The sequence below is a fragment of the Amphiprion ocellaris genome, chromosome 14 (assembly GCF_022539595.1).
Source record: "Amphiprion ocellaris isolate individual 3 ecotype Okinawa chromosome 14, ASM2253959v1, whole genome shotgun sequence".
NCBI classification, from domain to species: Eukaryota; Metazoa; Chordata; class Actinopteri; family Pomacentridae; genus Amphiprion; species Amphiprion ocellaris.
In genome coordinates, this window is record NC_072779.1 from 32,801,135 (window position 1) to 32,814,297 (window position 13,163).

General features: G+C 34.7%; 1 protein-coding gene across 2 annotated transcripts in view; it reads right to left on the reverse strand.

Moving 5' to 3' along the window:
• sgcd (sarcoglycan, delta (dystrophin-associated glycoprotein)) overlaps window positions 1–13,163 on the reverse strand; it is a 471,411-nt gene that overhangs the window by 170,972 nt on the left and 287,276 nt on the right. For both annotated transcript variants that reach the window (XM_055017413.1, XM_023263457.3), the window contains one exon: window positions 5,679–5,864. In XM_055017413.1, the coding sequence (XP_054873388.1) occupies window positions 5,679–5,864 (186 nt within the window). The remainder of the gene's footprint in view (window positions 1–5,678; window positions 5,865–13,163) is intronic.

The following is a 13,163-nucleotide window of genomic DNA, read 5'->3' on the forward strand; positions in this document are numbered from 1 at the left end:
AGCTAGCATTTGCTACTGAAATAACATCACATCATCTACTTAACGTTGAAATTTGTTAGCAAACAAGACTAAAGGCGTAAAACCATGCTGGCACGGGTTCTACGAGACACTGCACAGTCAGATGATGAAGTCTGGCCACATGCAAACACTACAGACTGTACACGTACTGCAGTTAACACTAGGACTGCATCATATAGTGGTTCAGAACTGACTAAGAGTTATGGTCACTAAAAAGAGTCACATTTTCCACAACAAATCTACGAGAAACATCATTTACTCTGATTTTAGGGAGCTCAGGATGATCTAAAGTATTGCAAAAGTTTCCAGAAAAACACATTTGTCAACCTTTTAGAGCAGAAATGATGCAGTGGGGTTGTAGGTTTTAGCTTTTCTGCATCGACATCCAACTTTTTTATGCTTTATTATTTGCCTTTTACCCGTAAAGCGTCTTTGAGTGCCCAGAAAAGTGCTATACAAATAAAATATCTTATTATGATTATGCTAGCAGCTCCGTATTAGTTGCTAAATTGCCTAAGCTAAATGCTAACATGCTTATTTTAAGCAGGTTTACCATCTGAATTTAGCATCATAGCATGCTAATATTTCCTAATTAGCTCAGAGAACAAAGGCTACATGGGATTTGAGGTTGGTTTTGCAGGTTGAAAAGCAGAAATACTAAAAGTTGGACCTGGGGGAAAGTCAGATCAGCGTTATAAAGATAAATTATGAATTTCTGGACCAAATTTGGTGGAAATCCAAGCAGATGTTGAAGTTTTTTGACACTAGATCTCCTTGAAGCTTTGCAAGAAAAGTCAAGGGATGATTAGACGTCATCCTCAGGGGACAATAAACATCTGTACGAAATTTCACAGTAATCCGTCCAGTAGTTGAGATGTTTCAGTTGGAGAAAAAGTGGTGGACTGACTGATTGTTTAGCATCCTCTGATTTTCTTCACGTATCAGAATCTGTTAAATTAGCTCAACAATTTCACACAAAACATGTAAAATGACTCAATTCTGCTCAGAATATTTTGTGATTTCAAATTTGTGTACGCAAGACCGTAGATCAGGGATGCAGAAAGACTTTAGATTTAGTTTCTGAAGAACTGGCGAGTTAATTGTGAATTGCAGCGCTTTAAAACCTGGTCTGAAATGGTTTAACAACTGCATGTGAAACAGGTTGCGGGACAGAATATTAGACGCTCAGAACCAGCAGCAGCACCATCCAGATCTGAAACTTAAAGGCAAAAAATGTTTTCTCTGATTTTACATCTTCCCCTTTCAAACTTATCTTTCAAATGTTTTTAAATTCTATAATCGGGAAGCTGACGCATTAAAAACATTGCAGCTCCGAGTGCAGCTCTCTGTCAGCGTCTGAGAAACTGCTCCCTGATTTATGTAGATCTCATATTAAAGCACCGCTGTGAAGCAGAACTCATGTTTTATTCACAGCTGCAGCCACGTGTGTGGTTCTACGTTCTGTATATATATTTATTTATAGATATATTTACGTGTTTGTGTGTTGTTGTGTCTGATTCGTTGCAGGATCGCCGGATTACTAAGCAGAGACAGAAACAGACAGAGACAGTGAGAAACGGTGAAAATCAGAGAAAGTGGTGGGAAGAAGAGAAACAGTCAGACTCAGTTAGAGCTCAGAAAGGTTTTGGAAAGACAGCAGCTCTGCAGACGGAATAATGTGACCAATCATGTTATATCTAGGTAATGAAGCATCAAACAGCAGATTATTTAAAGATATATATTCACACATAGGCTCTACAGTAGACATCAGATAGAATGGACAGACTGGAATCTATACAATGTTTTACTTAGCTTAAATCTGACTAATCACTGATGTTATTCTCTTTCCATTTACTTTGCATTTTACCTCCTGTCTATTTTGCTTTTATTTGTTCTTTTATTGTGATGTATTTTGAAAAAACCTGGGTTAGGGTTTTAAACCTGAGTTAACTTTGCGCTGTCAACCTCTGACAGAACCTTTGCCAGAATGACAAAGCATGTAGACAGCAACTCAAAACTTATACAAAATTACATAAAACTGTCCAAAATGATGAAAAATGTCCCAACATTTTGTTCAAAATGACTTGGGAAATTTTCAGAAACAATTTGAAAATCCAAAATTGACTTAAAATCTATACCAAGTGATTGAAAACTCATAAATTTGAGAAATACTAAGGTTTAAAATGCCCAAATCGCCAAAATTACACCATTTATCAGAGCAAAACACTGTAAAAACTAACTTTCCTACTATTCAGTTTCATGCCATTCTGTTGGGAAACGTAAACAACTCCAAGCTTGAAATTGTAACATTTTAATCATCTCTATTTCTTCTAAAATCTTGTTAAATTTAAAGCGTTTACTCCGACCAGATTCTGTAAAAAACTCAAAATTCTGCGTTCCTTGGTAAAACTGTGAAGTCATCAGAGACTCAGCTGCAGTCAAATGTCGGTATTTTGTGCATAAATTTTAAAATTGATGTTCTGTCGAGTTCATGAAGCATCAAACGAGTGAAGCCAGATGTATTAAAGATATGTTTGGGCATCTAGAATAAATATTAGATAGGATATATGTTGCTTTTATTTGTTCATTTTTTTCTTTTCATGTGAAGTATTTTGTAAAGTTTTTACAACATTCATGCAAAAATTCACTCTCTTAACCACAAAAACTTGCCTGCGGGTTTAAAATGCATGTTGTTTTTACAAATTCCCCAAAATTAAACCATTTATCAGAGCAAGAAACTGGAAAAACTGAGACTTTTTGGGTTTTGCACATTTGAATGAAATTTCGGTGCATTGGCTCACCATTGGGCTGGTGAAAAATAATTCAAAAATACATGTATAGAATATCACAATATATACAAGATATATTTTTAAAGCGATATAAGTTAAAAACAGTATAGCAGGAGTTTCAAACTGTGTAAATCGCACCATTTATCAAAGCAAGAAGCTGTAAAAACTGAGAGACTCGTTGGGTTTTGAAGTTTACGATGGTCCTCGAACTACTCATCAGCGTCATGCCATTCTATCTTTGAGTGTTAAATTTTAACAAAATCACTTCACTCAACATGTTTAATTTAAAATCTTGTTAAATTTAAAGTATTTTCTGTAAAAAACTAAAAATTCTGCACCGTTTGGTGCAACTTTGAAGCCATCAGTGACTCAGCTGTGACAAACTGTGACAAACTGGGACATTACAGACATTACATATTTTTTTGGATTGAACTGCAGGCAGTGTAGGGGTACAGTGTCCAAAGCAGACAAATAAAAACATAACTAGTAAAATTATAGTGTCATTTTTTGCCCCGTATTAGTTAAACTTGTGTGCACTTGGAAACATGTTGTGAATGTTGACTACAGTTGTTGTGAAATAAATGAAAGGAAGTTTTGAAAAGGTGATACGAGCAAAAAGATACAAAAAGTCGAATCCTTGATTTGGTTTTTAATTTTTCCTGATCACATCTGGCTCCTGGTGACAGTTTGGCTTTAAAAGATTATTAAATTGTTTATTCGTCCAGTTTGTTGACAGGAAAAATGAATAAAGACTCAAACAGCAAGCAGAGAAATGTCAGCAAGACAAACTAGAAGATCATCTCTGTAAACTAAATGAGAAAACAATCCAGCAGACAGCTTTAAAAATGCAGAAAAATAAATGCAAATTGTGCGATTCCCAGTTGAAACTCAGCTCTGCGCTCCGAGTGTTAGTTCAGTTTGATGGAGGGGTAGAAGAGGAAAATGGGGGCGACATCCTTTAGATCTGCTTCACTTTCACTAAACGCGCTCAGTGGGGAGAGAAAAAATTGTTGTGTGATTGTTTTTATTTTTGTTTTTTTGTTTTTTTTTATCACAAGAAGCTGACGGCTGAGCGAAGGAACAAAGAGTGCAGCAGGAAAGTGGAGATTTAAGGAGAAACCATGAAGTCAGTTTCTGCAGCTGATCAGAAGCAGCGATTTCATTGTTGTGCTTCTCCAGAAATACGAGTTTTTATCACTCGAACCTCCTGCAGAGGCTCAAACAACCACAGAACACAAATGCAGAAGAGCCCATCCAACAGCAGGCAAACCCCAACATGACCTTCATAAATATGGAATGAAGAAAAACCAGAATCTGAGGTGTAAATGTAGACCGTGTCCATATTTAATGAATTATCCAGTAAGACATCACGTCAGGTGGAATCACAGAATATTTGAATAGAAACCCAGATTTAGTATGTAGTTAAAGAATATTCAGTGTCCGCAGATACTGAGTCCCAATCAGATGCAGTTTTCCTTCATAAAACACACTTTAAACCCATTAAAATTATTAAAATCAACTAACTGAATGGTAGAAACAAATTGAATTTCTGCACCGAAGCTGTTCCTTAATGTTATGTATGCTGTCAGAAATTAACATTTTAAAACAGATTTTAACTGCAATTTCTTGAACAATTTACTGTTATTTTCAGTTTTTACCAGTTTTCATAAAATTACAGATAATATCTGATAAAATCTGTAAAAAAAACTTCTAATTTACTAGTTAACTGGCCACATGTCCACATCAATAATCTGTATTTTTTACGTATATTATTCTATATTCACATATACTAACCAGTAAAACTAGTTTTAAAATGTGTAATTTACATGTTTACTATAAAAAAAATGAAAACAGGCCAAATCTGTAAATGATGTCAACATCATATATATATATATATATATATATATATATATATATATATATATATATATATATATATATATATAAACTTTTTTCACTATATTTGCATCATCAATAAACAGAAAAAATATATATTTTACAGATATTCGCTGCTTTTATTGTTTCTTTTTAAATTATTAGATACATTATAATAATACTCCATTAAATAACACATATCTAGGAAAACTATAAAAATAGTATCAGATGATATAGTCCATGTATTCTGCATTTAAATAGCTGAAAATGTAAAGAATGTCAAAAATCTGTATTTTTACAAATAGTAATTTGTTTTTTTTCTGTACATAAATCTGCTTTAAATATATTTTACAGATATTTGCTATTATTTGAAAGAACATCTGTGTATAATAAGGGTTGAAAAATGGGAAATAAAATGGTTATTTGTTATTTTACAGTGAATTATTGTAAAATGACACAGTTTTGCTGTATGTCATTGCTTAAAATAAGAATTCTTTGCAAATATTTGCCATTATTATTATTACTATTATTTGTTTTTGAATGTTAGACATAGTGTTTAACATATTTTTTTACTTTTGGCAGCCAGGGTGCCAGAACAAAAAGTATTACTATTATTTTAATTTAATTTTTTAACAGGATTTCTTTTGTTATGTTCATGAACCTTGGTGTATCTCCTCTCAAAATATTTGCAGATATAGCAAGTTGTACGGCTTTTATTTTCCAGTTTTCTACATTTTAGCCTCATTATGAAAATAAATTGTAACTTTCTTCCACACTCCAGTCCAGCGGGTGGCGGTAATGAACCTTAAAACCGGTTTGCAAAGCAACAATCAAACCAAATAAAAAAGGACAAATAAGAAGATTTGCGCTTGAAACTTTTGCAAGAACAGTTTGTGCTCAATAAAGCAGTTTAAAAATACCTCGATCGATGAGGAACGTTCCTCATATTAAGACCACAAACCAGCAGCAGCAGAAGAAGAACAGAAGTGGACTTACTATGGTGAAGTTCATGACCTTTAGGATCCAGATAGTTAGAGCCAAGTTGACCAGGATCAGGATCATCAGCAGCAGGACGAAGAAGTAAAGGCAGCGTTTCCTCCAGCCGTATATTCCCACTTTGTAAACTTGGGGTTTCTCTGAACTCTGGACATTGTTCCTATGAGTGCACTGTTCCTGGGTCATCTGGGGGGAAGAACAAGAAGAAGAAACATAATTATGGCTGCAGGCGACATCAGCGTTCCTGATAACAAGCTCATCTGTCCGTTTGTACTTGTGGGGGATCTATACGGCTCCAACTAAGGTACTAAACTGAAGCTAAAGCTGCATTAATTGATGTTTTATCCACATAATCAACATTTGATCATCTTGGTTGAGAAGTTTTAGCTTTTTTAGCGGCATTAGCATTCATCGCTCTGCACTTTTAACTCAGATTCGGCTACTAAACTGTAGCTAAAGCTGCATTAATTGATGTTTTATCCAGAGAATTGACATATTAACGCTTTTTAACAGCATTAGCATTCATCACTCTGCACTTTTAGCTCCGATTGAGCTACTAAACTAAAGCTGAAACTGCATTAATTGATGTTTTATCCACACAATCGACATTTAATCATCTTGGTTGAGAAGTTTCAGCGTCTTAGCCACGTTACCGTTTACCACTCTGCACTTTTAGCTCCTATTAAGCTACTAAACTAAAGCTAAAGCTGTATTTATTGATGCTTTATGAACAGAATTGAGATTTTAACGCTTTTTAACAGCATTAGTGTTCATCACTCTGCACTTTCAGCTCATATTAAGCTACTAAACTAAAGCCAAAGTTGCATTAGTTGATGTTTTATCCACATAATCGACATTTTATCATCTTGGTTGAGAAGTTTCAGCTTCTTAGCCGCACTAGCGTTTACCACTCTGCACTTTTAGCTCCGATTGAGCTACTAAACTAAAGCTAAAGCTGTATTTATTGATGCTTTATGAACAGAAATGATATTTTATCATCTTGGTTGAGAAGTTTCAGCTTTTTAACGGCATTAGCGTTCATCACTCTGCACTTTTAGCTCCTGTTGAGCTACTAAACTAAAGCTGAAGCTGTATTTATTAATGTTTTATCCACAGAATTGAGATTTTATCATCTGGGTTGAGAAGTTTCAGCTTTTTAACGGCATTAGCGTTCATCACTCTGCACTTTTAGCTCCTATTTGTTCGTTGCCATCTCCTGAGAGAAACGTTTAGCTGCACTGGAGCTGCAAAAAAAACCATTATAGCTACTTGATTGCTTGGAAACTTATGATGCGGCTCTGCAGAGAAAATGGAAAATGACCTTAAAGATGAGAGATTATAAGAACATTACCACAAATAAACATTCCTCTCACATGCCGAGAGTCGAGCCGCTGACCAGCCACTCAGCCCTGGCACAATGAAAGACAGTTTAGTTAGCGATTGCATTGATTGATTAGCCCATAAGTGGTCTATAACTCCATTGCACCCCCTCTGCCCCGCCGATGCACTGATAGTGGCGATTAATGATGATTCTAATTGTCCGCCCATGAAGACGAGGAGGCATTGTTCACTTCCAGCACCGTAATAACAGCCTAATAACTCTGTGGAAAAACACAATTTACTGTCGGCCTCACCCCACCAGAGCTGATGGCTTCTGACAGCTGCACGCATTAGCTGCTAACTGAAACAAATGGCGCGAGACAGGAGGCGCCGAAACACCAGTCAGCAAGACACACAAAAAAGGAGGAAATCTCATCGTGTACGCTCAGATTTTATATTTGGGTTTGATGGCGGGATGCAGAGGAGCAGAGCGAGAGATCTTTGTGATGTCCGGTCTGATAGAAGAGACGAGAAAAAACACTGAGAGAATCAGAAAAGCAAAAAAAAAAAAGACACAAAACTGTCATCCCGATTGAAGCTGTTCTCAAAAATCTCAACATCGCTTTTGTTTTTTTATTGTTTTTCTGGGGAAGAGATTAAAGTGGACAAAACTCTGTCACATTTAGGGTCATCTGAAGTCTAAATTGAAGAAAAAATGTGTTACTATATATGTGTTAAGTGTTGTTTTTAGAAAAATATATCGTTATTTTACATATTTTCCCAGTTTAAAAAAAAATTCCAAATAATAACTCATAAAATCACAGAAAATATGTATTAGTTCACATGTTAAATGTGGAACACAAGCCAAATCACATCAAAAATGGTCATGGTAATTGATTATTTTACAATGTTTAAGCATAAAATTAATCTTTTGAATTTATTTTTATTGTATTTATTTTTTCTACTATTTTTCAAATATTTGAATGAGGAAACAATGTTGTTATTTTAACCTTATTTTTAAAAAAAATTGTGCATTTTAAGTATTTTTTTATTACAGATATTTGCTATTATGTGAAAGAAAATTATGCATATTAAGGGCTGAAAATTTATAAATATTTTATTATTTAATAGTTTTTTTCTCTATTGTTAAATTATAGATATTAATGAGTAAAATCACAGAAAAGTAATGTCAACTGACTTGTTAACCATAAGAAACAGGCCAAGACAGTAAGAAATATTTACATTAAAATCAGTATTTTTATAAATGGTAATTCAATGTTTTACCATGTTTGATGCTTTAAATTAGTGAAATATGTTTTTTTTCACATTATTTAAAAAATATGATGGACAGTTTGCCCCTGTTTTGTTAAATTACAATCAATATCGAGCAAAATCACAGAAAAAAAGTATTAATTTAAATGTTGTGTCAAAATCACACAAATAAAAATAATAATAATAAAATAGGCCAAAACTGTCATCATCAAGACATGAATTTATTGTATTTAATGCAGCCGAAAATATTTTTGGGTTTTCTACAGATATTTGTTGTTTGAAAGAAAAATTTTGTTTATGAAGGACAGAAAAATTATAAATGATGTACTAATTTACTGGTTGATTGTCAAAACAAGCTAAAAAAAAAATGAAACAATCATGTCCACATCAATTTACTGTATCTAAATGAGACAAAATATATTATAATATAGAATATTATTTCACAGATATTTGCTGTTATTTGAAAGAAAAAATATGAAAAAATATGAAATAAGAAAAAATGCTCATAAAATTTTAACTATTTTACAAATATTCCCTGTTTTGTTAAATCATGCTTAATATCTTTTAAAATCACAAAAAAGATACATTAATTTACATTTTAACCTTAAAAACCATAACAATCTGTATTTTAATAAATGGTAATTCATTCTTTTGCAATATTTAAGATAAAACCAATTTTACTGATCCCTCGCCGTGAAAATTACACTTTTTTCATCATATTTAAACCAGCAAAAAATATTATCTTGCAAATATTTGGTGTTATTTAAAAGAAAAAATATGCATATTAAGCATTATGTATACAGATTGCCTTTGTTTTATTAAATTGCATGTAATATTTAGCAAAATCACCAAAAAAAGTTATTATTATTATTATTATTATTATTATTATTATTATTATTATTATTATTATTATTATTGTTAAGGGGTCAACCAAAACCGTTGAGAATTTTACTCTGGATGTGAATATCGGGCCAAAAATATTCACATTTTAACGTTTTCCCTTAAAAAATCCATCCTATCAGTTACTGGATTCTTAAAATAGCTGGGTATTATTTTAATAGTTGATAATTGATCGATAAATTGGTTAATCGCTGCAGCTCTTGCCTGCATGTGAATTTATTTTTATGCTTTCCTGGTAAAGAAAGAAAGAGTTCTGCAGAGAAAGACAGTTTGAGATCTATAAGGGACCTGATCGTTCTCCTTTCATGGTTTAAATGATCGTACAGGAGTTCAGTCATTGTTTGTGTTGTTCTACAGTGAACCAGAGACTCGTGGCTCCAGCTCAGTATTTAGATGAAACTTCTTCAAACACAAACGTGACGAACAGCAGCTCTGAGCTACAGCCCTCCCAGATTAATACAACAAAGACCAAAAGAGCTTCCAGTGGCGGCGAGTCACGAACCGTCCAATCAGAGCCGCTTTTATTCATTGTGAGAAACCACACAGAAAGACTGACAGGCAGCTTTTCCATTTCCTTTCTCTAGATTAGTTTTTTGGGATTTGGTTTTCTTCTTGTCCGCTGTGACAGCTTCAGATAACCGATATGAAAACTTCAAAATGAAACTTGAAACTCAATTGTAACTGTCAGGAATATATTTACTGTGGACCACACACACTATGTCAGAAGTCTCACTGATCAGGAAGATTATTTTACACAGCAAGACCTGATACACAGAAGTATTGCCTGGGTCAATACATAATTACAGGACTTTTTATAACATAGCTGACAGGTATCATAGTTGATATTTTTGCTGTTTTCAGGCCTAAAATCAACATGGCCACCTATAACCAAACACCACATGACATTTTTAGATTTAGAGTCTTCTAAATATTATAGATACAATTGAGTAAAACTGAAATTGAAAGTTATTTCTAAAGATATTGTAGTAAACCTGTTGACTACTTTATATTAAATAAGTCAGAAAGCCTTGAAGTCTGGCCAGTCTTTTCTTCAGGAGGAAATGACATCATGTGGAGCAGGTCATGTGATCTGGAATTAACACACTTCCTGGAGAGGTGTTTTTGTAATGGGGAAGTGATTTCTCCAACACAGATACAATTAGTTATTTTCCATCTAAAATGTGATATATTGACAAAAAGAAATTTCTGTCATGATTATTTCAATTTAATAAAAAGAACACAATCCAAACTATTTCTGAATCAGCTCATTTTATTATTGTTTAGCTCATTAGAAGGTGTTTGCTATTAAATTTTGACGGTTATTTAGTTGACATTTTAGTGATATCCAGTCATTTTTTATTAATAAGTGATTGTTTCCATAATAAATAATTATGGAGTTTGTAAAGACATGATCATAATGAACATAAAAAAAACATTAGTTTTTATTTTTCATAAAAATGTATACAAGATACATCCTATGGAGTTCAGAAATCAATCAATTACATATTGATCATCTACAGTTTTCACCTCAGAAAACATTTGATGTCACCAAATGGATATTTTTCAACATACCTGAACATTCTTGTGTGAAAGGTGTGTGTCATTATTATGTACTGCCAAATCAGCCTACTTTATAGTTAGCTAACATTAGCTAGCTAACTAAGCTAGCTAGCATATGTCTATGTATTGAGTGTGTGTGTGTGTGCATGTGTGCATTTATTTATATAGCTACATATTGACTGATAGGTTTGCTTGTCAAACATGAAATCCTTCTTGTGTGGACAAAAATATAATACAAACAATAACACAAAATTATTATTCTTAACCAAAATGACAAAACTGGCATAAAAATACATTGATTCTTAAACAGGTCGTTTTTGACCTACTTATGGAAGAGTGCAGGGTCCTATCACTGGAGCATCTAAGGGTTAATCCTGCCTGTCTAGAAGTATTCAAGTCATTTGTTGAAAATTCCTTCACTTTTTCACATTATATTATGTATGTAATCACAGAAAAACTTAGTATTTTCCTACTTTTTGACCCAGTAGTATCTATGTGTGGCTAATAGAATCAGTGAGCTGTTAGTTTCTTGTGTCTGCAGCAGTATTCATTATCCGACCTGAATAGCAGCTCAGTGTGCACTAAAATAATCGTACGAGTCTGCATCTTTACTTAGAATGGGAATAAATGGTGTAAACCTTCCAGCATGACGACGTGTCTCCTGCAGCAGCTTGACAAACAGATGGCGACACTAATCAAAAATCCAAACACAATAACAAATTGCTGATGGTTTTTTACAAATGCGCTCGTTGCTTGATTGGTTTTCTTATTCCTGCACATGCACAGAATTACATTGTGGAGCTCCTCCGCTCACACAAATCAAATAAAACGTAGTGCAGTAATAAAACAGAACTGCTGGCTGCTGCGTGCTTCCTTCAGATTCTGCATTCATGCACAAAGACTACTGATAGCTTTCCAATAAAGTGCGAGGCTACGAGCTGCGAGAGCGGAGCTTGGTTACGAGCTAAATAATGGCCACTCTGGTAAGAGCGAAGGTGTGCGCGCTCAGAAAGGGCAGCCCAAGAGCCGCGGAGAACAAAAATAAGTGGCAAATTGGAGGCAAATCAAATCAGCGGCCTTTTGAGTCTTTTTCCCTCCAGCCGCTGGCTCAGCCAACTATTCAGTGGGAGAGTCTGAAGAGAAACCAACGGCCCAAAAACAAAGTCTGTCTCTGATTAGAGGCAGAAATGAGGTTTTACAAAATGTTATTGGTCATTGCTGCTGCCAAATAGCCAGGCAGCTCCCCATTAGGACCTTTATAGACAACATGTGGATCGGTACCAGGACCCGGCGGCGGCTGCTGCCAACATAAACGCCTTTATTGGGGCCTGCAAATGGACGAGGAGTCGAGATGGACGACGGCCAGAGGCGGCTTGTTTGCAACATGTGGCTAAACAATGGAAATTAAATGTGATCGGCTGACTGAGAAGTTACTGAAGGTTTTACTGACGCTGGGTTTGGGTTTGGAGAGAATCTGCAGGATCGCTGGTCTTCTACGTTTACTTTCTGGCTCAGAAGTTTTGCATCAAGGGATGTTTTTCTGTTTTTTTCCATCTGTTGTTGCTGTGTATGCTTTGATTTCACTTTAATGTTTTGTGGATCCACATCGACCATCAACAAGTGGCCCAACAACTGTTGTTTTATTTTTCCACCCAGATAATAGAGATTGAGACCTCTTTCACAAGGGTGACCTGGCCAATAGAGGCAGCAGCAAACGTCAAAGTAAACAAAAAAACAGACCAATAACAATAACAACAAACTTTAAAATATTAAATACAAGCAATTACATCCATAAAATACAGGAGTTTTTTACAGTAACAATTTAAGTTGCAGTTTAGTTGTAGTGGGACAACAAGCATTCGCTGTTCTTCTACGTTTACTTTCTGGCTCAGAACTTTTTGCATCATGGGTTTTTTTCTGCTTTTTCCATCTGTTGTTGTTGCTGTCCATGTTTTGGTTTCACTTTATCGCATCGTGGACCCACATCGACCATCAACAAGGAGAAGTTCCAGTCACTGCTGTCCTGAAGCGACCCAACATTCCTCCTCTGTTGCCATTAACGTTCCTGTTCCTTCGTCTGGAGAGCCTCTCAAGAAATCCTTTTTCATTTTATTGTTCGGTTGAAGCACCAGAACCTCAATACGAGTGTTATTTTCTGTTTTTCTTAGCAACAGCAGCATCAGAAAGCAGCAGCGATGCAGAAGGAATCTGATGAAACTCGCATGAAAACAGCCTCATTCACTGAAACTGCCACATGCTGCTCAGTTCAACATTCAGAAGATGCAAAACACATTCAACTAACAGTCTACTGATGCCATTTAACGCTATCTGTTACACTACTACCACTGATAATAATGTTTATTTAAATAGCTGGAGTTAAATGAGGCGATTTAATTCAGCATCACAGCACGAACAACCAACGGACAGCTCTTA